Source organism: Coturnix japonica, chromosome 19 (genome assembly GCF_001577835.2).
Source record: "Coturnix japonica isolate 7356 chromosome 19, Coturnix japonica 2.1, whole genome shotgun sequence".
Classification (NCBI taxonomy): Eukaryota; Metazoa; Chordata; class Aves; order Galliformes; family Phasianidae; genus Coturnix; species Coturnix japonica.
This window is the reverse complement of record NC_029534.1, coordinates 6,186,967-6,214,480: the sequence shown is the minus strand read 5'-3', so window position 1 is coordinate 6,214,480 and position 27,514 is coordinate 6,186,967. Positions and strand designations below refer to the sequence as shown.

Below are 27,514 nucleotides of genomic sequence, written 5' to 3'. Positions count from 1 at the left end.
AAACTTCTATTGCCACCTTTGGAACTTGTTTGTACCAACCTGAATGTTCACAGGACACAAGGATTGGTTTGCTTTTCATTCATCACATTGTAACACTAACATCAAAAGCCAGAGGAAGGGGTGGAAGGGGAAATCACACAAACCAAAGCACTCTCCAATCACAGGAGGCCATAGGACATTCCTTCTAGAAATTTAACTCAATATCCACATCATATTGAAATTATCCACTTGGTTTAAATTTGCAGCACAGTGGGTCAACAAAAGCAAGAGATATTCTCACATCATCTTGATAAAAATGATTCTTTGAAAGAAAGAATATATACATGTTAAAAATCAAAAGGAGTTTGGTACTTACCTGTTCGGTACATCTATATTAATTATGCACGTCTCTAACTGTTCTCCATAGAGATCTGTACAGGATGCAAGAAGCCATCTTTGATCATGAGACAAACAGTAGCCGACAAAAAGCACGTTATATTTCTGACCAGCTTCTCCAAAGGTTTCTCCAAGCTCTGTTTGCTTGTCCTTGACAGGAGCCAATATAAAAGGAGGGGTGTACAGTCGAATACACTCAGGTCTCTATAAGGACAACAGAACAGAAAATGAAGTTTCAAGTAGAGATTACTATTAAGAACTCTGTTCAGTTCAAGTAAAAGACACCAATGATTTAATAAAAAGGGACATTTCTCTCATCTGCACATTAACAGAACCACATTAATCATAAGAATACTCACATCAGGGCTCTTAAGAGCTGTTTCCATGGCTAAGCCGGGGCCAAAGCCAGTTAATGTTTTCACATTGGTGGAAGATGGAAGAGGTCTCCGACACTGAGTAAACGCTGAAAACGCTAAAGACTTCAAATGCTGAGTATAAATCTGCCGGTCTTCGTGTTTCACAGGCTGCAGAAGGTACTGACACGGAACGATCTACAACAGGTCACACAGGGAAATAAAATTGATTAATTATTACATTTTTTGAGATAGTATTTGGGTACGCTGCTTTCAGGATTTAACTGTACAATCATCTCTAATTCTTTGAGGTCCTGCCACTTCTAAAGCCACACTGCACTTCAGGTCATCATTCTCATTGAAAATTCCCTCAGTGAATAAAAGAAGGGCATAATCACCTCCAAAACACAGCTAAAGCCAAAGACGCTTTGTTAGGCACGTTTCTGTGGCTGTTGGCTCACCTGCACAGAAATTATATTCTTGATGTTCGGAGGAAGAACCTGAACCATCTCTAAAAAGCAGCGCAGAAGTCCAAGTGTCCATAAACTAGATGAGCTGCTGCTCTCATCCTTTTTCTCATACGTAAAAGGATCGATTATGTAAACTACAATGGCAGGTGGGTAGGTGATAGCGTGTGAATCTCCATCTGTAGGAACTCCAACTTTATCACGATCCATAGTGCTGAAAGTGAAATTTTACAAGCAGTTACAAAACGCTGAGTTTGAGACAGACTTATTTTTACTTACATTAGAACTAAGACCAAACTATCAAAGATTAAAGACCTTTAAAGTTAACTGTGGCATAAGAAATTGTGTTTATAATTCAGTTTTGTATGTGAGCTTGCCAGCAGCTCAGCATCACTTGTTTTTTTTCTTTTGCCTTCCTTCTTACAGCAGCTCATCAGCACACAGTTCTGTTGGCTGAATGAGGTTTAACAGTTCCATTACCTTTCAGAAACCTCTGGGTGGGGCTGTGCAGTTGCTGTAGTAGCATCTCCAGACATCCCTGCTGTTTGCAGCACTGGCTGTTGCTGCTGTCCTCCTGTTTGCCCATTTTGGACCGTTGCAGCCTGAGAGGGCAGAGCAGCAGAAGTGGTATTGTTCATACTGCTAAAAGGTGGAAATGAAGAAGGCTTGCTTGTTGGGATCCCACTGCCTATGTTAGCAGAAGAGGATGACGTGGCAGTAGTAGTCAAAGTTGAGTTAGCTGTAGTAGCTGCAGAAGACATGGCACTGTTTGACGTTGCTGTCATAGTACTACTGGTAGAAGCTGCAGGAGCAGACGGAGTGTTGGGATTTCCAGTGCTGGCTGTCACGGGGGGCAGAGCAGAGGCTGGTTGGCTTGAGGGAGGGACCAGATTTGTTTGGGCAAGTAACGAATTGTCCAAAGGCTGAGAAGCAAGATAAGGACCTAAAAACAAGGGGAAAAAAATCCATACATTTTATACTGCAACTGTTTTGAGCAAACTTAAACTGAACCTATAGCAGTTTTAACAAAACAGTGAATAAAGCTTAAGTGTATGTTTTATCTTTCAAAAGAATGCAAGCATTAACATTACAGTTTTTAATAGTCTTATAACAGTTGCAGAAACACTCAAATCTATTTCAAAAGTAGCTTTTGTTTTCCAGTCATTAGAATTTGAGCAAGAAATCACTGCCTCAGAACACAAGACAGCAATGGAAAAACAGTAGCAGTCTCTATCAAGCAATAGCGCTGCCATTCCCTAACAAATACTGATGATAAGCAGCCATTTTAGAACATATGCAAAGATATGGGATTTCTGCCTTTTTTTGTTTCTAGTTTAAAATCAGAAAACTGCAACAAACAGTAGATTCAGTAAGTAAATTCAATGATTTCTCTTGTTCTGCAATGGATTAGGTGGTAACTCCATGAAATAAGAGTAAAATATATATATATTTATTCATACCCAGCTCATATCTGCAAACTTGGGCATACAGTTTGAGTTTGGAAAATGCTTCATTGTTGGCATTATTTGTCTGTGAGAACCATTCTGTGACCAGCTTCTCAGAAAGTTTCTTTGAAGCAGTGGGTCCAACTCTCATGATTCCATCAGGCAAAAATTTACAGATAGGTCGATGCTGGCCAAGTCTGCATGACTGCAAAGGCAAAATAAGAAGTAAGGTAAGGATTAAAAAATAACAATAACCATAATATATCAAACAAAGGAGCAGAGAGAGATTGAGAGAGAGACTCATAGCTTACTTATGACATTCCTAAGTAACATTTTAATTCTAGAAAACCACGTCAGTATGAAATGCTGTACGATTTTGTAGTACTCCATAATGGTGTTACAGTTTATTTTCATGCTTTCCTAAGAAAAAAGATTGATAGATCATAACCAACCTTAAAGATTTCTAATCTTAGCCACAATCTAAGTAATACAGGTATTCAATGAATTCACTAAACGAAAACTAAAACTGAAGTGGCAATGCACAGTTTTACCACTGAGTGGCGTTTATCTGATACAGATTCTCAAAACATCTATTACTAAAAGGAAAGATGAGCAGCATGAACAACCCTTATCTTTCAAGTGCCCGTTCCTAAAATCCTTTCTAGCAGCTTTCTGAGATAGGATTCTGTGCAAGCATTTATATCACGGGAGACAGGCCTGATAAGTAGTTATGAGTGTGTATTAGGAACAGTTTTTCAAAAACCCATTTCACTGCTAACTGCCATAAATAACGTACCTCATATATTGCAGTCAGATCCCTAAAGAAGCTTTTTGCTCCATTTAGCAGAGCCTCGTTTTCAGGGCACACCACAACATAAGCAACATCTCTTTGAGATCCATAAGGTTCCAGCATCAGCCTCTCCCAGTATGGCAATGCAAACGGAGACAGCACCAGAAAATCATAATCGTATCCCAACAAAAACGTTGGGATTGGCAGTGGTTCTGGGGACTCATCAGTTCCTGGAAAAGCAAAATAGATTTTTCCAATATATTAAACAGCAAAGCTTAAAAATTAACAACCTGCTTCTAGAAAACACAAGAAGAAGTGCTGGCACTCCCAGCATCTAAAAGGAAGTAACACTGATTATAAATGGAATAGTTCTCTTTCTAACAAACAAGAAGCATGGACTGCATGATCCGACCCTCTGAAAATAAGCACACAAAGAAGAAAACCAGCTAATTTTTCACATCTGAAATCTCCCAAGGCCTGAAGAAGTTATGCAGTTGTTTATTATGTCTACCACTATACAATCAGGAACAGATCCTCACTGTCTAGGAAGCCTTCCTCATAGAATCCAATGAATCAGCAACCAAAAAAGAGAGTGAAAGAGATGTAAATAGTCTAAGTGGATACATGAAGGACCGCAGAAGGAAAACAGTTAAGAACACACATTTTCACATATCCCAAATGTGTAATTAGGGTGTTCTAAATATTTGAATAGCTCCAGAAGAGCTGCTGGTGAAAGGTCACTCTTTTCCATGTTGGCAAATGAAAATCTCACACATGTGAACGAAGTCAGAGTTTAAACCTTCTGGTGAGTGCACAGAATTAACTGCCTTATCTGTAAACACGCATCACAAACTATTCCAACAGTTTGTCATAGACACGGCACACTGAATGATCTCAGGTCTTGACTGTAACTCAAACTACTGATCAATAAGGCACACTATCAGCTATTTCATAGCTAATATTTAGCAATCGCTCTATTTTCAACACTAAACCCATCTCTAGAATTCCAGTCCCTCACTTGGAAACATGTCAGACATACACAAGCAGTGCAATTGTCTATTTTAAAGTACACAGACACTTTAAGTTCATTTACTGTTCAAAAAAATATTTTCTGCTTCTGTAAAGAGAAGAATTCTCCCCAATCTAATGGCTCTCATTAGTATAAAGAACGGTCCAGATGCTGTTCAGAATTCCAACAGGCTGGGCAGCATCCAGACAGTGAGGTTTGGTGGCTGGATCAAGCAAAGGTCAACAGACAGGAATCTACACAGCATTTTACCATAAGAGCCTCTGCCAGCCATTTTGTGGAACTGCTGCCACGTGAGAGGGCCTTGCACACCCCACGACCGGACCGTGCGCTTCTTCTGAATGGCGTCTTGAAGAACAGGCTGGAGTGAGAGCAGCATACGAAGGATGTCCTGGGAACACTGCATGCTCACATCCACCACTGAAAGGACAAAAAGAAGCTGTCAAGGCCTGCCACAACAATAGGGTAAAATACAGCCTATCACAGATCCTGAGACACCTTGATGTTAGACAACTTTCTTGTAAAATGCACATGCTGTTCATGCAGGTCAGCCAAGGGACAAGATAGAAGAAGTTTTGTACACAGATTTAGAGTTTTCCTCTTCCTCCCTCAGTTATTTAAGAATAACAAACTGTTTTTTGCCCATACAGTTCCTTCTCCTGAAAGCTTTGTTATCATAGTGTTTGTACTTCTTAGTCTAAGAATCACAAAACAAAATGAACTAACCACCCCATCAAGCTGTGCAAGTTAAAATCTATAGAACTTTCCCCTCCCAACAAGGAGGTTTAGGCAGACCAGCACCCAGTGCTCACTCCAGGGAAGTCAACAGAAGCTTCACACGTGGTCCCTTTCATCAGCTGTGCCATCTAACACACAAACTTTAAGAATAAAAGACTGACACAGAATTTGTTAGGGCCACAGTTTCACAATCCTCCTTTATAAAGCATCTTGACACCTTCACATCCTGAGCACCAAGGTCACATAATACCAAGTCTTCTTTCTCCTGGGTACCTGAAAGCATTGATTTATCCAGAAGCAGGGACTTAATAAACTTTAATGCCCCATCGATACGCAGAAACCCATTTGTGCTTTGCTGTTCATCCTCTTTGCTCTCACCAACAACTATTAGCTGCAGCTAACTTCACTGAGTTCCATGTTTTACTGTTCACCCAGCTATTGCTGCTACTTGAAGGATTGCTACTGAGAGGTGGATATGCAAATATCATAGGCAAGGGTGTTCCGTGAGACACTGCATTAGTAGACAAGGCATGAAAAGAGTCCAAGAGCCTCTGGTAGATCCAACATACTTCAAAGCCACAATGAAGCATTGTTTACCACATACACCATTTAACTACCACCCCCTCTTACAGGGGGCAGAAGCCAACTGAATCATACATCGTTTCACTCTACCACAGTAGCCTTTCATGGTACAGTCCCCATCTGAACCACCTACACTTCCCAACATTCACTAATTCCACAGAACCTCTGTGGATACAGTCACCACAAGCTGCTTTAAAAGAACAAGCCTAAAGAATCATTGTTTCAAACACAGTTCAAACACGTAATGCTGTTCATAACATGTAAGCACGCAGGTAGGAAAACTGTTTTTTAAGTATCCAATAAGCAACAAGTAAAACATACAAATAAAAATTCATAGGTGGACAATCGGTAAAGAAGTTGCTTTCAATATTTACCGTTTCTTTTTGACCAGTGGTGCAAGCAAGTAGTTTTCACAAGTGCTTCATCAACTTTCCCTCCTGACATATTGTCCATGAACTGGCGCCCATGTTCCAAGGCTAAGTAGCAGTCATTGCAACAATCCCTTTCTTCTACACGTACCAGGTTGCTAACTGCACCAACTTTGGGAATAGGATCTTGATCTGCTGCTCCAAACGGTGAGAACAAGTTGGTGCATTGATCTTGCAGCAACAGTATTAACTCATCAGGCAGTTTCTCCGGTTCTTTCAGTCCTGCACTGCCATGTTCAACAGAAGTAGCTCTGAGAGCTTCGAAGCGTTTTTCTGCTTCTTTGCCACACTCTGTGTTACGTCCTAAAATATCCAATTCATCTTCAAGAAACAGTCCAGAACTGTTGCCAAACTTCCTATTCATCACAGCACTGAAACCACAGGTACACCGATACTGGGCCTCTTGTGTTGGATCGGGAATGTAAACTCCAACATCAGCACCTTTGATGTTCATATTGCAAACGCATATGCAGCAGCTGTCAAAGTTACAGTCTTTGAAGAGATTCATTACAGACTCTGAGAGGATGAGATTCACGTACAGACTGTGTGCCTCTGGAATGGAAGGCACAGTTGCAGGTTCAACAGAATTAAGTGGTCTACACGTCGATGGCGTGGAAGCTGGTGAGTATAAATCAGAGTTCTCATATTTGACTGAACCCTGCGCACTTGCCGGTCCACCAGCTCCACGAGGAGTCCGAGGAGTCCTTGGTGTTCTGGGAGTTGGGAAACGAGGGGTAGAAGGAGAAGGGAGAATTCCAGCTCCACCATTACTGGGTGGTGCACTACCCGGGGGCATTCCAAACGGAGTATGAGTTTGTGGTGTGTATGCAGGGCCATACTCTTGATCCATAGTGCTTCCGTCACTGATAGGAGCCACAAGAAGAAAGAAATACTTTAAATTTCAAAGCCAAGAAGTCAAGTCAGTCTCAGATTGCTAAACAAGGACCTCCCTAATTAATATTTGCTTTTTTGAAGTAGTCTTTCACAATCTACAAAAAGATTTTCATTCCCTAAGGAGCTTCTAGAGTGTTTGTTCTAAATGACTTTGCAGAATTCCCATTGTCAGTGCTGTTAAAGAATCCTTCCCCTCCTCCCTTTCTTGCCTTTTTCTTTCCACAAAGCTTCCAGGAAACAAGTGTAGACAGTAAGAACTACGAGTTCTATGGATATACAGAGCCTAAAGGGCACCTCTTCCCTTTCATGTTTTATTTATACGCCGTGTTGACACACAACACTAAGAAAATATACTGGGTGTACCAACAGCAGATTCAGTTCGATCCATGGGGAAAACATCACCTGGAAGTGTTTAAATTCTTTTTCCCCCCTAAGTAGTTGAATAACTCCAAAGACCCGCAAGACCGATGAGACTTGGGAACGTACTGCTTATGAATAGCCTTAATAGAAGGAGCAATTACACATAAATCAGAATTCACACACTTTTTTTCCCAATAAACACACAGCCTCCTTGTTGCCTAATCTCTCTATAGAAGTTAATACTGTAGAAGAGAAGGAGGAATAAGTATTTTCTTCAAGTGCTGCCAACAAAACCATCACAACCAAATGCAGATTATAAGAATGCCTACTGCAGTGCTAGTGTTAGCAGGCAATGTCGTACTGAGTATAGCTTTCAACCAGAGGAAATGTTGTTCTGGCCAAATACAGCTGAGATTATGGCCATTTAAGAAAATAACTTAAGAAACAGAAGAATAACCTATGAAGCCTTTGCAGTACCTACAAAACCACAGCAAAAAAAAAGAAGTCCCAAGTTTACATGCATCTTGATCATTACTTATTTAAACACTGGACTTCCACCAGTAAGCTTCCTCAAAAAGCCTTTAAATGAGACAACAAATAAGATGTACACACAGTTAAGAAGCTATTGGGAAGATCATCTCTTGCTGTAAGGTTTACGTGTAAAGTTTTTTTCAATCTCCTGTCAGTTGTCTGAACAAACTGCCTTGATAAATTTCTTGTTACATGCTTACAAAAGAATAAAACGGAGGAGTACTTTCTATGTTGTCAGTAACTCAAAGTCTCACAAAGATTAAAGATAATTCATACCCATCTTTGATAAATGGCATGGCAGGTCCTGGAGGAAGCAAATCCAGCTTCCCCACAGTCCAGCTCTGGCGATATATGCACTCTTCTGGCAGTTTGATGGGAGGGAGACACTGGCTGGGAAGAGTCTTCAGTGGTGCAAACATGGAACATCCCACTAAGGCTTGGCAGTTCTCAGGTTTATAAACATAGGAATAATCCTAGAAATTACATACGGTAAAGCATCAGCATGTGAATTAGATGATATCAGCAATTAAAACACTTCCTAAAAAGAAGGACTGAATAAAAGTTGAGATTTTCACATTTAACATTTGCACTCAGAAACAATATGGCGATATAAAAGAAGCCATGAATTCAAGTTACCAATATGCATCACTTAAATTTCCTGATGGGTAACTTGAGATTATGCTGTCTTGAAGTTTAAAATAGTTAAATAGTACATGTAGTTTTCTAGATGCATCTTACCTACCCCCTCAGTAGGACACAAATTACAGACTGCACATAATTTCCCACAGTTCTTACTCAGGATTAATTAATAGACTGGGCAGTACCCATAAGAAACATATCAGGGCTATCAACACTACCTACCTTTATTTCAGCAGGTTTGGGGCTGCAGAAACCCTCATCTACTTCAATCCTGAACTGAGCTCCCATACTGGAGCTATTCCCTTCAAGTACTGTTCCTCCAAGTGTAGTGTCCATACTGCCATATTCCTTATTATTCATGTTCATTGGAGAAAATCCCATGATGTGTTGTTCCAAAGAAGGTGGAGTTGGATACATTTTATGGAGATCTGCAGTGCCTAATTTCAGATTAGAAGTAGGCTTTAGAATGCGACAACATTTAGAGTTATTTCCTTTGTCTTAATATTTCAGTAGGGCAAAGGAAGCATATGCTTCCAAATTCCCACAGCATATTAGCAATTAAATGTTTAAAGCTAGTATTCTAATTAGAGAAGAAAATAAAGCTTACTTATGCATGACAGCGGATCTAAATTTCCTGCTTTTGCCTCTTTGCAGTTGGATTTGTCATCAGCACCATTCACTGTTCTTTTAGATCCAGGCTATGAAAAAAAGTATTGCAATAAAATCACTACAGGGACAAACACATTCATTTTTGCCTCTAACAACAGATTTCACATGTAATGGACACCCAAAACTGGGACTATAAGCAAAATAAAATAAGCCAGAAGCCTAACACTGGTACGTGGGGTTACACTTGTCTTTCCTTCACACTTGTATCTCAGAATGCTCCGCCATAAAATCACAGTGCTATTAACTCTCAGCCTGTTAGCAGACATTAAAAAACCAACTAAGTAAGGCTACCTACAATCTCATAGATAAAACATACAAGCTCCCAAAACCATGCTAATATTACTGATTTTACCACATGAATAGGAATAGAATAGAGAAACAATTGCTAGAACAAGAGGTACGGGGAAGAAGCAGCATTGAAATTAAAACAAGAGATATTTTACAATGTTTAGACAGCACTATAACCTACAGAAAATAAGAGTCTCCATGCTGAAAAGCAAATACACTTGCTTTATGCTTAATATAGTAATGACCTTTGATGGCTGTTAAGATCCTTCACACAGCTCCCATTCAAGCTGATGGGTATTTTGTTTGAATAAGGGAATATAGATTTATTAACTGAACAAAGTCCAACTCAAAAAAGACAACTATTACTAACAGTACTGAAACAGAACTGTAAAGATAATGAATTCAGAACCACTGGAGACTGCAGGAGAAACTGCACTAAGAAAATAACAACTGCAGTGAAGCAACTTATTCAGCAGAATGTCCATGTTTAAATCCCTCTTCTCTGTACTGTTTTTGTTACATTTCAGTATCACCCATATTGACAAGTTAAACAGTACCTAGGCCGCAGGAAAAGAGCATCAGGATTACTGCCAGATCTGTGAAACTATAACCAGACGTATGAATGCCAGAGGCATATATGGACTGCGCAGTAAAGATACAAACAAGTTTTTGATCTTGTGGGCCAAAAATGATTGCATGCGTCAATCAGAACAGTGTATCTGCCATAAAGAACTCATATCACTTGCTTATTCACGTGTGTTGCAACCTGTTCAAAACCAACTCATACACACTTCTTGCAGCCTCTTGTTTAGCAGCTGCCATTACTTTTGCACAGCACTTACTGTTAGTTCATCCTCATCAGAATTGAAGAGATTGTCAAGGTCAGTGTAAGAGACCACCAAGTCTGTTTCATGGATCAGGCTAGTTGATGCAGTGCGAGCATGAGCAGCAATACGTTGGGCATCTATAAAGAGTAACAGATTGCAGAAATGCTGGTGATAAACAAAATGAAACCACATTCCAATAACTACTTTGACAGACAAATGTAAGATACTTGAGTGATCCTGAGAACATCAGTGACATCCCTACAACTTCATCACATTCAGATTTTATAGCCATCTTTTATTTGCAAGGCTCAACAAGTAAGGTGTGTTATTGAACGAACTAACCACAAGGAAAAAAAAACTCTTTACCTTGCTTGACAGAAGGACTAAACAAAGACATAGCATCCTCTCCTTCATGGGACAGAACTGTAACACCAGATGTACCGTCCTCAGCCTATTAAAGAAAGATGTAGAAAAGTTTGCTTAAAATCAGTCTGGGTGAAGGACACTTCATCTCCCTATGGGAATTCCTGCATGTAGCAGAAGGATCAGGTTCTCATTAGCCTTCTAGCTCAGTAAGGTGTAGCCTGGGGGTCTGCTTAGCAGTACTTGCTCAGGGAAAAGGAAGTCTGCAACACACTGCTATCAACACACAGAGGGAGAGTGAAGATAAGAACATAAATCGTAGCTTTTGTCACAGGGATAAACACTTAAAATTTAAAAAGCAGGCTGTGAATTCATGCTACAACACCTCATTGAAAAAAGCACATTATATCAAACGCAATAAATTAACTATACTGGTAATTATCAATGAAACTCTCGATACCAGGAGAGCATATGATAAAGAAACAGTCCTAATAAACAAACTTATTTCATATGCAACCTCCCAACACAGTTGTATTTTCTCCCTTTTTGGAGGTGTAGGGAAGTAGATGGTCCTTCTGCTTTAAAAACAGCCTCACCTAGTCAGTATTAGCTAAAATACAACTAAAAGTGTAATCCACTTCCCAGGCAAATATTCAGAGTTCACCTCAGCTACCCTCAATATTTCTACACATGGACAAAGCATTTGCCTTGGTTTTAGCCTCTTGCACAAGCACCCGCTAACACCCATGTCTAGTTAAGAGCATCTCTGTTGGGATTCAGCAGCGTTCTCCTAGCACAAGCCATCAGCCCCAGTGTGCCAGCACTGAGGGAATGCTGCTTACTTCCATTGGCTACTTCTGCTTGAATCCATGTCTTTAAATGTACTTCTAAACATATAAGAGAAGGACTAAAACTGTATTTAGTGAGTAAAGCAATTTTTCAATCCCTGGTTCGCATTCTCACTCCCTTACTCACCTTGTGTTTCTTCCCAGTTTCCCTCTCAATGTTCTGTCGATCTTTTTTGCTGTCAGGAAATAAGAACTCCACATCACCTTCAACGAAGGCATAGGGATCAATTTCAGGTTCCTGGTCAGCTTCCGACACTACTGCTGCTAGGTACTGGTTTTTACTCTGATACTGTTGCACCAGTTCATCCGAAACCTTTAAAGGCTTCCTACATTGCACCATTAATCTGCACAGATGAAAAAGGACAAAATATTATTTATCACTAAGGTGAGAATGATTTTGCTGTCATGCAGCCTTTTACAAAAGCAACTTAATATCTTTCCTTCCCCCTTTCTTCCCTTCCACTCCAGCTTCAAAAAAAACTTTTTGGGAAAAAGACAAGATCATTAGTCATGTAATTCATCCTCCATACACACGTCAGATCCAGCACTGTGACTCATTCTGACCAGCTCTCCTCGAGCATTGTCAACCCAGATAAAGATTAGTAATTCATCCCAGGCTATAGCTGTCATTTATTATGAAGTACAAATGGATTAAACAGTCCATAGCCACTGAAAGAAACTCTCTGGGTTAAGAAATAACTTATTGCCATTCCCCATTCGCACCTAAACAAACAGTCAGAAAGAAGCGGCTATCCAAAAATCCCGAGAAATAACTGCACAAATGCTGCTACGTTTGGTGGTCATTTATATCACTTCTATAAATACCACTGGAAGGTCACAGCAAACCAATATCTAATTTACTAATGAGAAGATTTCTTACTGTCAGCGTTTTTCTTTTTGTCATACTTGGAGCCAAAAATGGAGTAGATAAGTACACAAATTAAGTTTTTGTTACATTTATTGGTTTCACCAACATAATGCTGCACAAGCAAAAAGAATTTGGCAAATATGAAGCTATGTTATGAATATTAGCTGCAGATATGCCTCTCTATTACCTGCTTTACATATCACCGTGCACAAGGGGTACCATGGGATGAAGGCATTTTTTCAACAAGACAACCATTCCAGCAGTGCCACGCAAACACGGCTGCACAATTTCTTCTTGCTCAGAGACCCTCCTAATGCCAGCCTAACACAGAACAGTAAGAAGCATTCACAGGGATTTCACACATGAAATCAAAAGGTATTTTCCAAGAATGAAGATTGCAGGTACTAGGAGTGCAAACAGGTTCCAGTCCATCTATTCTTTACTTGCTTAAGTCACTACAAAACAAGGGAAATGCTGTCCCAGAGGAAATTAATGCCCCTCACAGTAAGCAGGGCTTGGTTTTGACTGCCTAGATACTATCGGGAGGTCAGAATAAGGCTTGCATTCCTCCCTTAGGAGACCAGAAAGCAAGAAAAGTGCTACAGAACAATTCAAACACGTAGACCTTGAAATGCTGTATAGAAAGATACACAGTGATTTCTGACAAGCTTCCTCACTGCCTTGTACATCCCCATCAACTTCAGTAGTCTGCAAAAGGACACGGTGGCAGCTCTACTCTGTCAAGCCTTCCTAGAAATAAGCTTTCCAAAGAAACATCTCACAGCCAACAACATCAAATCCATCTCTGCTGGTCATGGCAACAGCCCCAGTAAAATCTTTAACACCACCACCACCCCCAGCCAACAGCACAATGAGCGTGGATTCGTGTCAAGATCCACTGGCATTTATGTCTGGAGTAGCATTCAGGGCTGAGCATTTCGTCTTCTATAAATCCCACAGAAGGAAGAGATAGAAGACAGCTTTCTAGGAACAAGGAATTAAACACCGAGAAAAGTACACAGCAAAAGTGAGCAGCAGCTTCCAGTATTTTCTGATAAGCAGAAAGGAAATTAATGGTAAAATACTCCAGGAGAAAATACAGACACACAGGTAATAAATCATTAAATCAAACTACAGACCATGCAAGGAAAGATCATTTCTTGAATAGAAAATGGTAAATACTGAAGTTAAGCACGTCCTCAGCTGGCTGGAATAAATTCAGGAGTGAAAAACGCTAAAATCCTATAAATTCACAACTTGAAAAAGCCGCAAAAAAAACCAACTTAGCTCATGTAAACTCTTAACAGTTAGAAGATACGGCTTAGAACATGTGTATGACAACAGACCAACAGCTACAGCAAACGTATCTCTTCTCACAGCTTTCCTATGCAGCAAATGCGACACAACTGCTCTCTGTAGCTTTCCACTGCCAGCAGTGAACCAGAAAAACCACACCAATTTTCTGCTTTGCAAGGAGCTGCTTCAGCTCCATCACAAATTAAAGCACACCATGTCCTGGGGGGTGGAAGGGAACTCAATTTGATAACGGTCTCGCTGAGATTCTCCTTTCACCTCAACAGCACTATTCTGGATCAAAATAATCCACAGCAATCCTGTTGGCAGAGGCAGTTCTTGGTGCGCTCACAATGATTTCTTTTTGGCCCCAGATCAAACCCCTAAACTAAAGTTTGTCACCTCTGCACCCACGGCTGCATCCTGTTAAGTTTACACAGCTATTCGCAGCCCTATCAGCACCTGTTGCTTCCCATTACCACCCTTATCCTGCAGCATTCCCACTTCAAGCTACATGTCCTCACGGGGAAGTGAAGTAAGAGGGATGACAGGAAGAATTTCTTAAGCAGTTTGACAGCAAAGGAGACAACACAGAACCAAGAGGCTTTGGGGGGGGGGGGATGGTTCTGTTAAGCTGTTTTTTTTTTTGTTGGCTCGTTTGTTTTTAATTGTTATTGGTGCTGGTTGTTTTAGGGTTGTTATTTTGCTTTAACTGGAGGGGAAAAAAAAACAACACATTGATTAATTCTGCAGCAAAACAAAACTCACACAGCTCCCCCTGCTTTGATGGAATCAATACAAGTTTTAACACTAAAAACACCATTGTTGTTTTTCCTCAATTGCCTCTAAGCTTCACAGTTTATCAACACTCAGACAATAAACCACCATAATATCAGCTTGAGTGAAAACACAAAGAATTCCAAGATCCCAGACATATTTCCTGTAGCTTCAAGGCTGTGGTTTTAAGACTCTCAATTTAAACATGTTTCATTTAATGAATGGGGGTTTCCCATACGATCTGAGGCCCAAAACATTAAGAGCAGACAAACACTGGTCATTTGTTCCATTTGAATGATAACCTCAAGCCCTTCAGCCTGCTGAGCTACAAACCCAAGTCACAGCAAGAACATCAGTTTATATGTTACGTACTCCTGAGAAATTTTGGTATTAGAAAGTAGTTCTCATCCATATTAGAGTTAACGTCTTCCAGGAAAGCAGATTAGCTTCTTCACTGTTCTCAGTCATTTAAATAACCAGCTTTCAAAATTAAAGAATAAAGACAAGAGCAGAAGTGTTTGGGACCGTGGGTCCCAAATGGGCATAATTTGGCTACAGATTAATCTTTGAGTAGAACAATAATATTCATTATCATCAGCTAATTCAGAGTTCTAACAAAGAAAAGCTGGAAAGTTTTACTACGTATTTGACTGTGCTTCGTGCCCGCATCTCACAAGTATTATATTCTTATGGACGGACAGCACTGAAAACAAGGCTCACTTGGCAACTGCTGATGAGAGCAACATTATGCTTTACTGTCAAGCTTCTTTATTAGGAGAAACTACTGCCTTTGGCCTTTCACTTTCCTCACTTTCTCGCATTATTACTGTAACTTCAAGTACTACTTACTCTGTAACTGATGTTATGTTCTCCTGTCCAGCAGGTATTACTGGATCATCTCTCAACTTATCATTTGGAAGCTGAGGTGGTAAGAAGTCCATATCCTTTTTCTTTGGAACTTTGTAATACTTCCAAGTAGTATCAGCTTCATCTTCCTCCAAATTCACTGCAGTACCAATATACATCGTAGGCTCTATAACTTCAGGAAACTGAGCTGGAAAAGGCTGGGACAAGCCATCGAGTCTGTCTTCCATTGTTTTGGTGGGAACCAAGGGATCTGGCGTTGGCATCTGGTAGAAATGTTGACTCTGAGGAGTAGAAGGAGCTTTAGTTACCCCTTCATCAACTACATCACACGGGTGAGGACTAAGTGGTGGTGGCTGAGGTGAATTTGCCATTTCAGCATTATGCATTTCAGCATTATGCATCTGAGGAGTCTTTGCTACATCATTAGTTCGGATATTTGAAAATCTCACTTGACTGTCTGGTGCAGTCATCACAAGCCTCTGACTTGCTGAATCTGCCTCCATGGCAACATCATCACTGATAGATACACGATGATGAAAAGGAGTCAAAGGGCGTTTCTGTGGCTTATCCCCTTTGTCTTGCTTCTCATTTGTCTTGTGCTTTGGAGCTGCTTGCTGTTGCTGGCCCACAGGTGGTGCCTGCCCCTGTTGACCTGAATTCCTTGGTTTGAGATTTTTGTGCCTGTAGAATTAACATAGGGGAAAAGACTTCACGTTAATCTTTCAAATATGCCTATAGTGGCTTTTTCACTAGGTAAGAATTTGCTTCCAAGTCATTAAATGGGTGATTAGGGAAGTCTGAAACAGATACTATTTTGAAACGAAGCTGCCTCTGACCATAACTTCATTTGAATGACTGGAGTATCACTATAATATCTCAGAATACCAACCTAAATAAAATGGGAAATGCTGTCCTATGAGCCCAACACACACACAACCCTCAAATGCAGTTATAAAATATCATATTCCTTTAACAGAAATAGATAGTTATATGAGCAAAATGTTGATTTTAACTTCCACCAACACTGCTGAATCAATAGAAAAGCTAAGAATTAACAAGTGACTTCTTGGATTCAAGCACCAGTGTGTTGTGCAAACCTCTGTGTTTAGGAGTTCAATGTCAAGCTGTCAGTTCCACAAAAGCTACCAAATATTTTGCACCTTTTGTAGCCATTTACCCCAAGAAAGTTTTCATGCCTCCACTGTACTAATATAGTTGTTTCTTTCCCCCCCCCCCAGGCCCCACTTTAAATGCACTTGATTTTGATTAAGATTAAACATTTCAACTTCCAGTTCAAGAGACCAACTTTCAGGGTGATATATCAGAATGGGTGATACAAAATAAAAAAGCCCAGAATAAAACAGGCAGGCTTATGCTACTGAACTCTATGAACATCCTTAGGGCCTGGGTATTCTATGCCACTCTATTAGGAGAGTTACAAAATACACAGCTCACACTGAAACCAGAAAGCTAAAACATATTTCAATAAAGGAGAAAAATGCATTTCTTTCAGCACTCTACACCCTCCAGACATTAATTCTGAATATTCTAATACTCAATTTGCAATGTTTTGAGCCTTTGCAACACTTCTGTCACCTAAGGACCAACATTCTACAAGAGTGAAACTTCGTTAAAATGAAGTGTGAGTCTGCTGAGTACCATACCTTGAACAATTGCAATTTGTCCTTTGTGTAGCTTCAACAAAATCCCAGGATGCTACCTTGTCAGCTGTCTCTTCGTCACACAAGCCATTTGATGTAGCAGAATATTTCCGCCTATGATTCAGTATGGGAGAGTTATTTGAGATCAGCACATATTCTTATCTTCTGTCAGGCCTCAAGAACAGTTTTGTGACACAGGATGCAGCAAAGAAATTATAAATAACCATTTTATGAACGCATTAAACTTAAGAGATAAGCAATCCACTAGTTAGGAACCAATTAGCCTTAAAATGTGCTTTAACAAGAAGAAAAACCACCTCCTACTAGCAATCATAACATATTTACCAGAGCTACTTTCTACAGTGCACACAAAATAACATATTTCCTTCTGTATCACAAAGGGAGAGTACATACTTGTTCTGTGTTCTGTTCATATTGCATTCTTGCCAAACTCTGTCCACCACCTGATTAGCCAGCTTTCTAGGTATTTTGCCACCATGATGGCTAGTACTGTCAGAGATAAATCCATCAGAAACTGAAGAAAACTTCACCCACTTCTGGGCAGAGTGAGCGTCAACTGAAAAGCAGTACAAAGGAAAGAGTTTTAGGCAATGAAGTAATAAAACTCACAACCACTTTTAGTTCAATTCAACCAACACTGGAACATCAGGGAAATAAGCATCTTCTTCAATTATAGGTGACCAAAACAGACAGAAAATTTAAATATAGCAGGAAAAAAAGAAAAAGACAAAACCCAAACCCACAACCCCCCACCACAAACTGCTCACACATCCCTCTTCCGAAAAAGAAAAACAAAACAAAAACCAACAATGCTATTTGTAAAGCTGTCTGAAACAACTAAGTTGACATAAAGCAGATTTCTATATTCACTGCTCACACACAGCCTATTGGAATCTCAACTACAAAGAAATGTCCGAGGACTGTGAAAAGGCTGAATACCAGCTTACCAATTTCTGAGCTACACAGCAGTGCTTATAGAGCTGGTCCAAATTGTTTAGACACACACCACACACACAGAGGAGGAAAGTACTGGACTACAGCATCAGGTACAAAAGCTCGATCTAAAGAAGCAGCCATCAGAATGTCCACAAGAAGCCAGTTGCATTGTACCTGTTTGAACTTCCTCGGGGGATGTCGGAGGAGTCAAAGTTACTGAGGACATGGCAGGATCTCGTGTGGAAGCAGGCACTTGGTGGACACCCAAGCAAGTAGTTGAACAGTGAGACGTCCCAACGGTACTAGGAGCAGGGATGTCTGTTTGGGGAACTAGAACGAAGCACGCTGGATACACCATTCGCACACCAGCTAATAAGGAAAAAAACAAAAAGCAGGCCTATTTTACAGTTGTTCACCAACAACTTACATTGAAGACAGCCAACAGAAGGATCACCTCACCAGCTGCACTTACATTTACCTACCTCGCACAAGTAAGTCTGCTATCATCATTACTTAATGCTTTGATTTATTTTATATGGAAGATTTAGGTGAGTGAGTCAAAGAGGGGTTTTTTGTGTAGCTGGAGGCAACCCTGTCATACACATACAACTATGTGTTTATCTTTTTATTTATAAAGAAAACCCAAGAAAACATTTTTAAGTATAATATGAAACTGCCAAGATTCCTATCCCCATCAACATAACGGTCTGCAACTACCACTGTGATACAAGTTCGTAGTACTTATTACAGAGACATTAGTTGGCAAATCAAAGGTCAGTAGCCCACCACAGACAAACAAACTACTGTGTCCCAGGAGCTCACACTTTAGGAACAGTGACAGATAAATGCAGTGCTTGAGTACATTAAGTTCTTTAGGATTGTGGTTTTGAAGAAATCCCTGAAAGGAATGTCTGTTCTGTTTGAATTTGCAGAGATTCTGAAACAGCACAACATGCTTTTGAAGCATCTCAGACGCCAAGAGTGATAGTCCAGTGATTTGTTTGTTTTGGGAGGAGGTTTTGTTTTGTTTATAATATAAAAATCAACAGTTTCACTTCTAAGGGTGCCAGCTAGAACACCTCATCTACTAGGTCTGCAGAACCCAGTTTAAGTAGCCATTCATTTTAGACAGGCCTAAGAATAAACTGGAAGAGCAAAACGGTCACAGTCGCAACAGAATGGAATACGGTCAAGTTTGCATTCAGAGTTTTCAAACCTAAGCTGTTAATTTCAGTAATTAAAGGGTAATGAGAGGACGTACCAACAAGGACTTCAACAGCAGCTAAAGAATCATCCTCCCAATCCATATCTTCTTGTTTTTCCTCAGACCCCTCCTTCAAGTTCGAAGTGACAGGATAGAATTGTTTCCATTCACCAATAAGCTTTTTTGTAGATGAATCAGAAAGTTTGAATGACTGCCCTGTGAGCGTGCCATTTAATCCAAAGGGACTTAGGATAACTAAAAAGATAAATAGAAATAAATTAGATTGTATCTAACCAAAACTTGCACTTGCCCATTAAAACAGCATTAGTGTTATTTCAGCCACACCAAATTAACAACTTACCACTGGCAAGTCAGAATGCAACCTGATCACATTTTACTACGTGGCACAAGTTGTAGGCAGTGTGTATGTATTGTTAAATGTACGTGTACTGTAAGAATCAAGTTACCACAGTTACAAATTAATCTGTTTAAACAAGCAGCAATCTAGTTTTGATCTCGACCAGCAAAGACTCCACAATACACAGGTGGGATAAAGACCATCTGAAATTCTGACAAGAGTTAAGGTGTTTCCCCATCCTTTTGTTCTGCTGGGTACTGTTACAACAATGCCACATATACAGAAGGAAGTAATCTGTTTCATGTTTAGTCTTGTCCATATTAGGAAAGCACAGCTGCTGTTAAATTGTATTCAAAGAAAGCAAGTTTGGACAATGAGCATTAATAAACAAGGGCAGCACGTGGTCATGCAGGAGAAGTGATTTCTGTAGCCAACAGTAGTGTGTCTAACACAGGGAATGATCAAACAGCCCACTAACCAGACTCAGGCCCCATCGCTCCTTTGTCTTCGAGAGCATAGCCTGCATCTGCTGGTGGAACCAAAGGAATTTACAGGCAAGGGAGAGCCAAATAAAAAGGGAAGGGGAGTGAATAGATTAAGTAAGTCAGGTCAGAAATGGACTTCTAAAATAGAAGTTGAGGGAGGTACTTGGGGTTTTAAAGCACATTGAAAACACTGTTGTAACAGCTAGATATTTGAGTCACAGATAGGACAGTACTTGGAAATCAAATTTACTGTGCCATAAATCATATTATTGGGCAACATGCCATAAGGGGAATATGGAAATCATCCACCTGCAGATGAGCTGAGACCAAATGACTTAACTAGCTAGCTATGTCAATACAGCAGACATTTGAGTAGCACACAACATAGAACGTCCCTGCTCTCACTCCCAGCCTCTATCAGAAATCCTTGTTCTGATCAACTCAAAGGACTGATTTATTTCAAGAGACTTAGTGATCAGGAAAACCTACCTTGAAAAGGGCTGTTAGACTGCTGGGCAAGGGTGAGGTGCTCTTCACTAAGCAGGTACACAGGCTGATGCTGACTGATCTCCACACTGGTGCAAACATTACTATCCCCATGTAAGAAGAAGGTGAATGAGCAGGACAGGTGCTCACTGTGGAGAGAAAGAAAACAAACACTAAGTAAAGATCTTAAAACAGTAGGTCGATAAGTTTTATCACTGACTTGAAATTCCTTTTCATTTTAGGAATTTCATTCCTAAAGTCTTACCTAATTAGCATAAAATAACATAAATCCATTCTATCTGAATTAACAAGGAAATGCTAAATACACATTCCTTGAAGTACTTACAAAGTATTTCAGTTTAAAGATTAAAAACCAAAGATCAATCAGGAAGATTGATCAAACAGGAGATGTTCAGTTTTCAGTCTCTTTACACTGAGACTTCGTATTTTGATTTCTGGAAGAAATTTAAACTGTGCTTTTTGCAAATCAATTAAAAGTAAAGTCTGGCAGTATTTGTATAGTGTATTTATTTAAAAGCTGCAAATGTATTTCTGAACATTCATTAATTTTAATGAGGTCGTATCTAGTCCTCCTGCCACAGATTCAGTCAGCAGAATTTATACTTTAACATTTATATATATTTTAACTAAATGGCGGGCAGAAATTGGGAAGGAAAGGAAAGAAAAGCAGAACCCAGCAAGCTACAGAAATTGTACATTTAACTATACAGTTACATCTGAAAAATCACTTAAATATATATATACACTCATGACAATTTGAGTTCTCTAGCTATAAGTTATCTCAAGCGTGTGACAGACCATAGGAAAAGGCGGGTGTTAAAAGAAGATGCTGTTCATACAGGACATCAGATTAGGGCCAACATTTCAGCAATAGAAGGATGAAAGTCAAGGAGAAGCTTAAAAAATTCTTCATAAACTACTGATCAGAAAATAAATCTTTCTCTTTAAGGAGGGCAGCATCAAGCACCTGCTCAGTCTCAGGAAAAGAAAAGATACAGGTCAAGGGAAACAGACTAAATGAAGCGAGTCAAAATAGCAGATGGCAGTGCATTTTTGCAAGGTCAAATGGAAAGACACTTCATGAACTACCATACCCTAAAAAGACCGTATGAATACAACATCACCTTTTGCCCCCAAAACGAAATTAGATTCTGTCGATTGAATAAAAAAAGTCTCCGGGTCATGGAAGAACTGAAGTATCCCTATTAAAATAAAACCTCCACAGGCGTGGTTACCAGATACACGAGTGTCATTGCCAAGGCATTTCCTCCAGCAGGAGGTAGATGGTAAGAGACTAAACTGTATGGGGAAAAATATTTCTGAAACTGGCACAGTCTGTTCAGCCTGCAGCAGCAGAGATAAATTGGTTTAGTGATCACCACCCCAAAGAGCAGCCACCAGGATGGGCACCGCAACAAAATCAGCACTGCAGTGTAAAATACATGGCTTTGACTATCAGCAAATTGAATTTAGGGACCTAAAACTCTTCAAGGATGAGAAAACCCACAGACTGTTTGAGGAGGAAGAGCAACTGAAGCACGATATTTTTTATTACAGTAACTGAAAGCTACAGGCCATGAAGTGAACCAACAGAAACCTCAATGGGAGTTTGCTCTGACTGCACCAGCACCATTTTCAAGGTGCATCAAGAACACTTACCTGCTCTACAAGTTTATTTCTTGTACTTTTAAAGAACAACAACAAAAAAAAGACAGGATCCAGACATACAAATAAATTGTCACAATTCATTGACAACTACTTAGCGTAATTGCTTCAGTAATCCAGCTCAGGACAACCTACTTCCCCCTCCACCCCCCCCACAGATGAAAAGCTGCCCAGGAATCCCAATAAAGATAGTTGACAAAATCCTGTGGTGATGGAGCTCAGCATCATCTTGATGATTTCAAGTTCAAGCCAATCCACACGGTTATCAAACACCACTGAATTCCTATATAGAAATCTCATTAAACTTTAATCCTTATGCAAATAGTTGAAGACTGATCTCATCCAATTGAATTCTACTTTAAAAATACTGGGTGGTTTCAACTGAAATAGTGGATAGTGCAGTTGGTCCCAAGTGACAGCTACCGATTCAGAAGCTTAGCATACATGAGGAAGAGTTAAAAATAAAAGCACATATTCTTTAAATACACTTTAAATGGGATTAAGCTATGTCTCTAGTTAGCTCTACATTATTACACAGATAAAGGGCAGACATCTGTACCATTATCTGAGAGAATTCAGATAAACCAAGACAAAAGAGAAGAATCAGCATGATAACAGAAGCATGTCAATTCATTATGCTGCAAAACTACTCCTAAATAGAAGCAAAAATTCAAGGTCATCATGCAAAAGCCACATTAAAATAAAGAAACTCAAGAATTTTTTTAATGGTAAAAGAATCCCTCCCCACATTCAGCAGGTGGGAAGTTTCCATCCAAATTTCATTAGTTAGACTGTAGCCATTGTTGGCACCAACATTATTCAAACAGCTTCGGCATGAAAGCTGCAAGCAAGCTGTTTGTATGGGAGGAAAGCAGACCCCGCTATGCCACAATTGATTCTTGCAAACCTGAACATCAATCTGTAACCAGGACTTGTGAATAGTCTACACATGAATTAGAAACTACGCACATCACCTTTGATTTTTGCTCCAGTACGTGCAGTGATGTCATTTCATGCAGAACAGAATAACGCTGCTACATAGTAGAAATACAGCAAAATACTGCTCCTTGAACATGAGCAAAGGGAAAGATTTCCACATGCTGTCGTCTGAAAACACAAATCTTCTTATCTAAAGGTTAAAGTGAAGGGTAAAACTAACGCTTCATGTACTCAAGCTCTGCATTATTGTCCTAACTAGTCACACTCAGAAACCCTTTCTTCACACGTAACACCATCAGTACTATGATGTTACAGAACTGTAGGAAATACTGGTGCTTGTAAAGAAGTCACAACAAATACAACAATAAAGCCAGAAACAAACTGAAGTTCTTTGTAAAGAGGTGGAGAAATGATGGAAGGGAACACAGAACCAGAGCTGTAAGTTACCAGCAGTACCTTCCTACTCCATTTTACAGACTAAGCAAGATACTCCAAGCATGCTTGCTTTTTGTCAAGGTTTTTAACACATCTGCATGTTCTCCAACTCTCTGCATTTCCAGAGATTCATTGCTGCCTCCACCTCAGCTTCAGAGGACTCTCCTCAAACCCTTCCAAAAGCTATTCAAAAGATCCCACTATTTCTCTAAACTCCTCTCCTGTTCTCAATGATTCACACTGCAGCCAAAAATCCCAATCAAACAAACAAAACAAAAAAAGCACAGCAGCCCCTTCAGTAATTAGCAAGTCCACTTAATTGGTCAAAAAGGATTTCACTTAAGGGTAAATAGGCAAATTGCCTTTATAATTTAGTCAAGTACACAAGAACAGTGAGAAAATTGGTAGTTTCCTGCCCACCAATACAGAGTTCATCCTATGCTCCTATTTGCAGACCTGTTTGTTGTTTAAAGTAGCTGAAAAGATCACTAGATAATCTGTGCAGAGCATCTCATGATTGCAGTATAAAGAACACCTGTACCACTGCACTAAGAACTTCTGCTGTATGTGCAGAGGGCAGCTGTTGAGGTGCAGACAGATTGTAGAGTCATAGAATGGCCTGGGCCGAAAAGGACCACAATGATCATCTAGTTTCAATCCCTCTGCCATATACAGGGCCGCCAACCACCAGCCCAGGCTGACCAGAGCCACATCCAGCCTGGCCTTGAATGCTTCCAGAGATGGGGCACCCATGACCTCCCTGAGCAACCTGTTCCAGTGCATCACCACCCAACTTTGTCCTAATCTCTAACCTAAACCTCCTGTCTTAGTTTAAATCCACTCCCCTTTGTCCCACCACTACCCACCCTCGTAAACAGATGTCCCTTCCCAACACCAGAAGCTTGTCTTAAAGCTCCTATTCATAGTCCACTTGCTTTCTGTTAGTTTTACACTATGATCATGCTTTGCCACATGTCCATATGTAAGAGCAGTGCACAGAATTTTAAATAAAGTCCTGAAAACAAAACCCTAATTCTGCTCAAATATCCCATCATAGTGCCCAACCCTGAACATCAGGTTAATTTCAAGGGAGTCCTAACTATAGAACATTAATACTTATCATCCAAGCTTCAATACTGACAACAGGTCACTGAAATATGAAACGCCATCAGAACGAGCATTCCTGATGAATGAGAAAAATAAAATCCTTCAGAGATGGAAGATTATGTGAAAAGCAACTGGAATTCAAATGGACTATTTCAATAAATTCCCATTTCTACCTTTGTAAGAGAAGTGGAAGGAAAAGAGGGGAAAGCATGTAAAAGAAGTGCATATACACAGCATTTCTGCATCTCCATTAGCAAATAAGAATGTATCTCCTTGATAAAGAGATACTTGGTCTGGTTTTTTTTCCCTCCATGTTAGTACTACTATGGTTATGCATCTTCAAAACGCTTCATGCACATCAGCTGCAGCAGAACACTTCAGTGGATTAAATCAAGTCAGCACTGTGCTATGGCTGAAAGGCAAGGAGGCTGCAACATCAAAAGCAACGAGGAAGTCTCCAATTAAAAAAAAACAAACAACCTACAGCACATTTGATGGTAAATTCAAGAAAGTTTCCACTGAAAGTGTGAATGCTTTTGTTTTTATAACTACCACCACTCTTCCTCCTGGACTGCCTTTCTCTGTTACTTCAGAGCTGAACTAAATAGCTCATCACACCAGAGGGCTGCCAGCCTAACAAAACACCTACCATAATACCTACCATATTCTCACTTTGTATTTTTCTATTCCCATTTTGTAGATGAGGAAAATGGACACCATAAAGCTAAAATTACTCTTCCAGAACTAATGACTTACACAATTACTTTTCAATTGGGAAGAACAGTTCATTCAGGAGCACAAACACACCAGATAGAGTTAATATCCGATTAATATGCTTCACTGTTTCTGTTATGTTTGCTAAAAATCAGTATGTAATGGCCAACAATCTGAAACTTCGAGCTGCTTTGACCACGAATCATTGCACTGTGACTGGCTGACAATGGTGCACAGCAGCAACTGCCCAGGGAACTCCCAACCAATGCATTTCATCTGCCTGAATGAAAGCATCTCCCAGCAGCTATTCCTCATCACAGCCAACCAGGGGTGGTATGTTATTTAAATAAACCTCAGTGTCAAGAAGTTATTTTTAAAAGGTTACAGTTGCTTTCTATAGCGAATTAAATAACTAAATAGGTTATTTCTGAAAGAAAATCCTTCTGTATTCAGTTATCCAGTTTTTGGATAGCACATTGTCTGTTTTTGTTGGGGCTTTTTAGGTTAGTTTGTTGTTGTTTGAGTTTCTCCCCCCCTTTATAACTTGGTTGAAAAACAACACCACAGCAACAAGGGTAGAACAGAAAACAAAACCACTGCCAAAGAGCAAGTCTGGAGGAATTATGTACCTGAGCACATGCTCAACCTGCACTACCACTGTACTCTGATCTCTGCTTTACGTTCTGTTATTCATCAGGCAGCCCTTCAGGCTTTTCATTGTGGGGAAGGAGCAAAGCTGCTGAGCCACCTGAGTGTGTCTGGGCTCATTGAACACAACAGGAGCTACTCCCTCAACACAACCCACCTACCACCCTGCATTTATAAGTGCTTGCTCAAAATAGTTCCTGGGGACTATATCCATCTTCCAGGAATAGCCACAAACCCGAAATGCACTGATACAGAGCAGCTTCCCATGCTGCCACATTCACACCTTCACAGCTATTTTAAGTGTGAAGTCTTCAATTCCTGCTCACTATGCCATAATCCTGATTTAGGAGACTCCAAAACCTTCATTCAGACTAGAAAGAACAGGAAATTAAATATGCATTTGCTGTAATAAGCAAAACATGAATGTAATTAAAATACTAAAATTAGATCGTTCTATTAAATCAGCATTATAAAAAAAAAGACATGAAAAATATGTGGTGGTTGTGGGTTTTTGCTGTCTTACAATTTAAGAAATGAAAGCAAAAACCCTTAAGTCTGTGTACCTGCCAATCTCAATTGCAGAACACCCTACGAGCTTTCCTTGCTTTTGTTGTTGTCATCTTATTCTGGGGTGTTGTTTTTGCTTGTTTAAGTGCTGGGGGGTGAAGGACACAGAGGATAAGGCTCCTGGTTCTCCAGGAAGAACATGCTAACATACATACTCATTATCACAGAAAGTCGTGCTGCTATGTAAGAGCTGGAATCATCATTAATCAAGTTCACAAACATGCCTTTCTTGCCCTTGGCTACAAGTTTCCCCGTAACATCAGGGTTTGCATCAGCCCCTATCACAGGGTCTGCACTTCAAGCACACACAATGGCACTAATATCAATGTGAAAGCTCAAGGAACTCTAAACAAATGCACATCTACATTTTTCCAGCAAGTTACATATTCTGTTTCTTAACGTGAAGTAATAGTATCTCAAAACACAGATGCTTCTCTAACGACTGACACAAAGATGGCACAGCACACATCTTCCTAAGCGCCTCCAAATAACTCCCTATGGTCATGAAGGTAAATACAGCAGAAAGCTGATTTTGATGATAATACAGAGCAAAAAAAAAACAAACACACATAGCTAATAGCTAAGCAGAAAAACTTCCAGTTCAAAGCACATCATTAATGACTACTGTCAAAGGCTCTCCAAAACATTTTTCACATTGCTAAGGACGTTTTGATGTTAGCTAGAAGTTAAGATGGATCAATTTGTTTATTCCATAACCCAGCTGTGTAATCTACAACAAATACAAACATAGTACCTCGTTACACAATAAGTCCCAGCCACCTTAAAGACTTCCACATTTAGTTATTAATTACATTATTAATGAGCTGAGCTTCACCCC

General features: G+C 39.9%; 1 protein-coding gene across 2 annotated transcripts in view; it reads right to left on the bottom strand.

Annotated features, from left to right (window-relative positions):
* MED13 (mediator complex subunit 13) overlaps positions 1–27,514 on the bottom strand; it is a 49,312-nt gene that overhangs the window by 4,966 nt on the left and 16,832 nt on the right. The window contains exons 4-24 of one of the 2 annotated variants that reach the window (XM_032448468.1): positions 20,584–20,729; positions 20,088–20,138; positions 19,309–19,506; positions 18,222–18,416; positions 17,505–17,667; positions 17,094–17,204; positions 15,412–16,110; positions 11,752–11,968; positions 10,780–10,864; positions 10,429–10,550; positions 9,237–9,327; positions 8,852–9,066; positions 8,267–8,463; positions 6,152–7,068; positions 4,710–4,877; positions 3,437–3,660; positions 2,656–2,845; positions 1,676–2,138; positions 1,190–1,409; positions 735–926; positions 356–579 (exon numbers count right to left, since the gene is read on the bottom strand). In XM_032448468.1, the coding sequence (XP_032304359.1) occupies positions 356–579; positions 735–926; positions 1,190–1,409; positions 1,676–2,138; positions 2,656–2,845; positions 3,437–3,660; positions 4,710–4,877; positions 6,152–7,068; positions 8,267–8,463; positions 8,852–9,066; positions 9,237–9,327; positions 10,429–10,550; positions 10,780–10,864; positions 11,752–11,968; positions 15,412–16,110; positions 17,094–17,204; positions 17,505–17,667; positions 18,222–18,416; positions 19,309–19,506; positions 20,088–20,138; positions 20,584–20,729 (5,088 nt within the window). The remainder of the gene's footprint in view (positions 1–355; positions 580–734; positions 927–1,189; positions 1,410–1,675; positions 2,139–2,655; positions 2,846–3,436; positions 3,661–4,709; positions 4,878–6,151; positions 7,069–8,266; positions 8,464–8,851; positions 9,067–9,236; positions 9,328–10,428; positions 10,551–10,779; positions 10,865–11,751; positions 11,969–15,411; positions 16,111–17,093; positions 17,205–17,504; positions 17,668–18,221; positions 18,417–19,308; positions 19,507–20,087; positions 20,139–20,583; positions 20,730–27,514) is intronic. The other variant, XM_015880605.2, reaches the window with a different exon arrangement.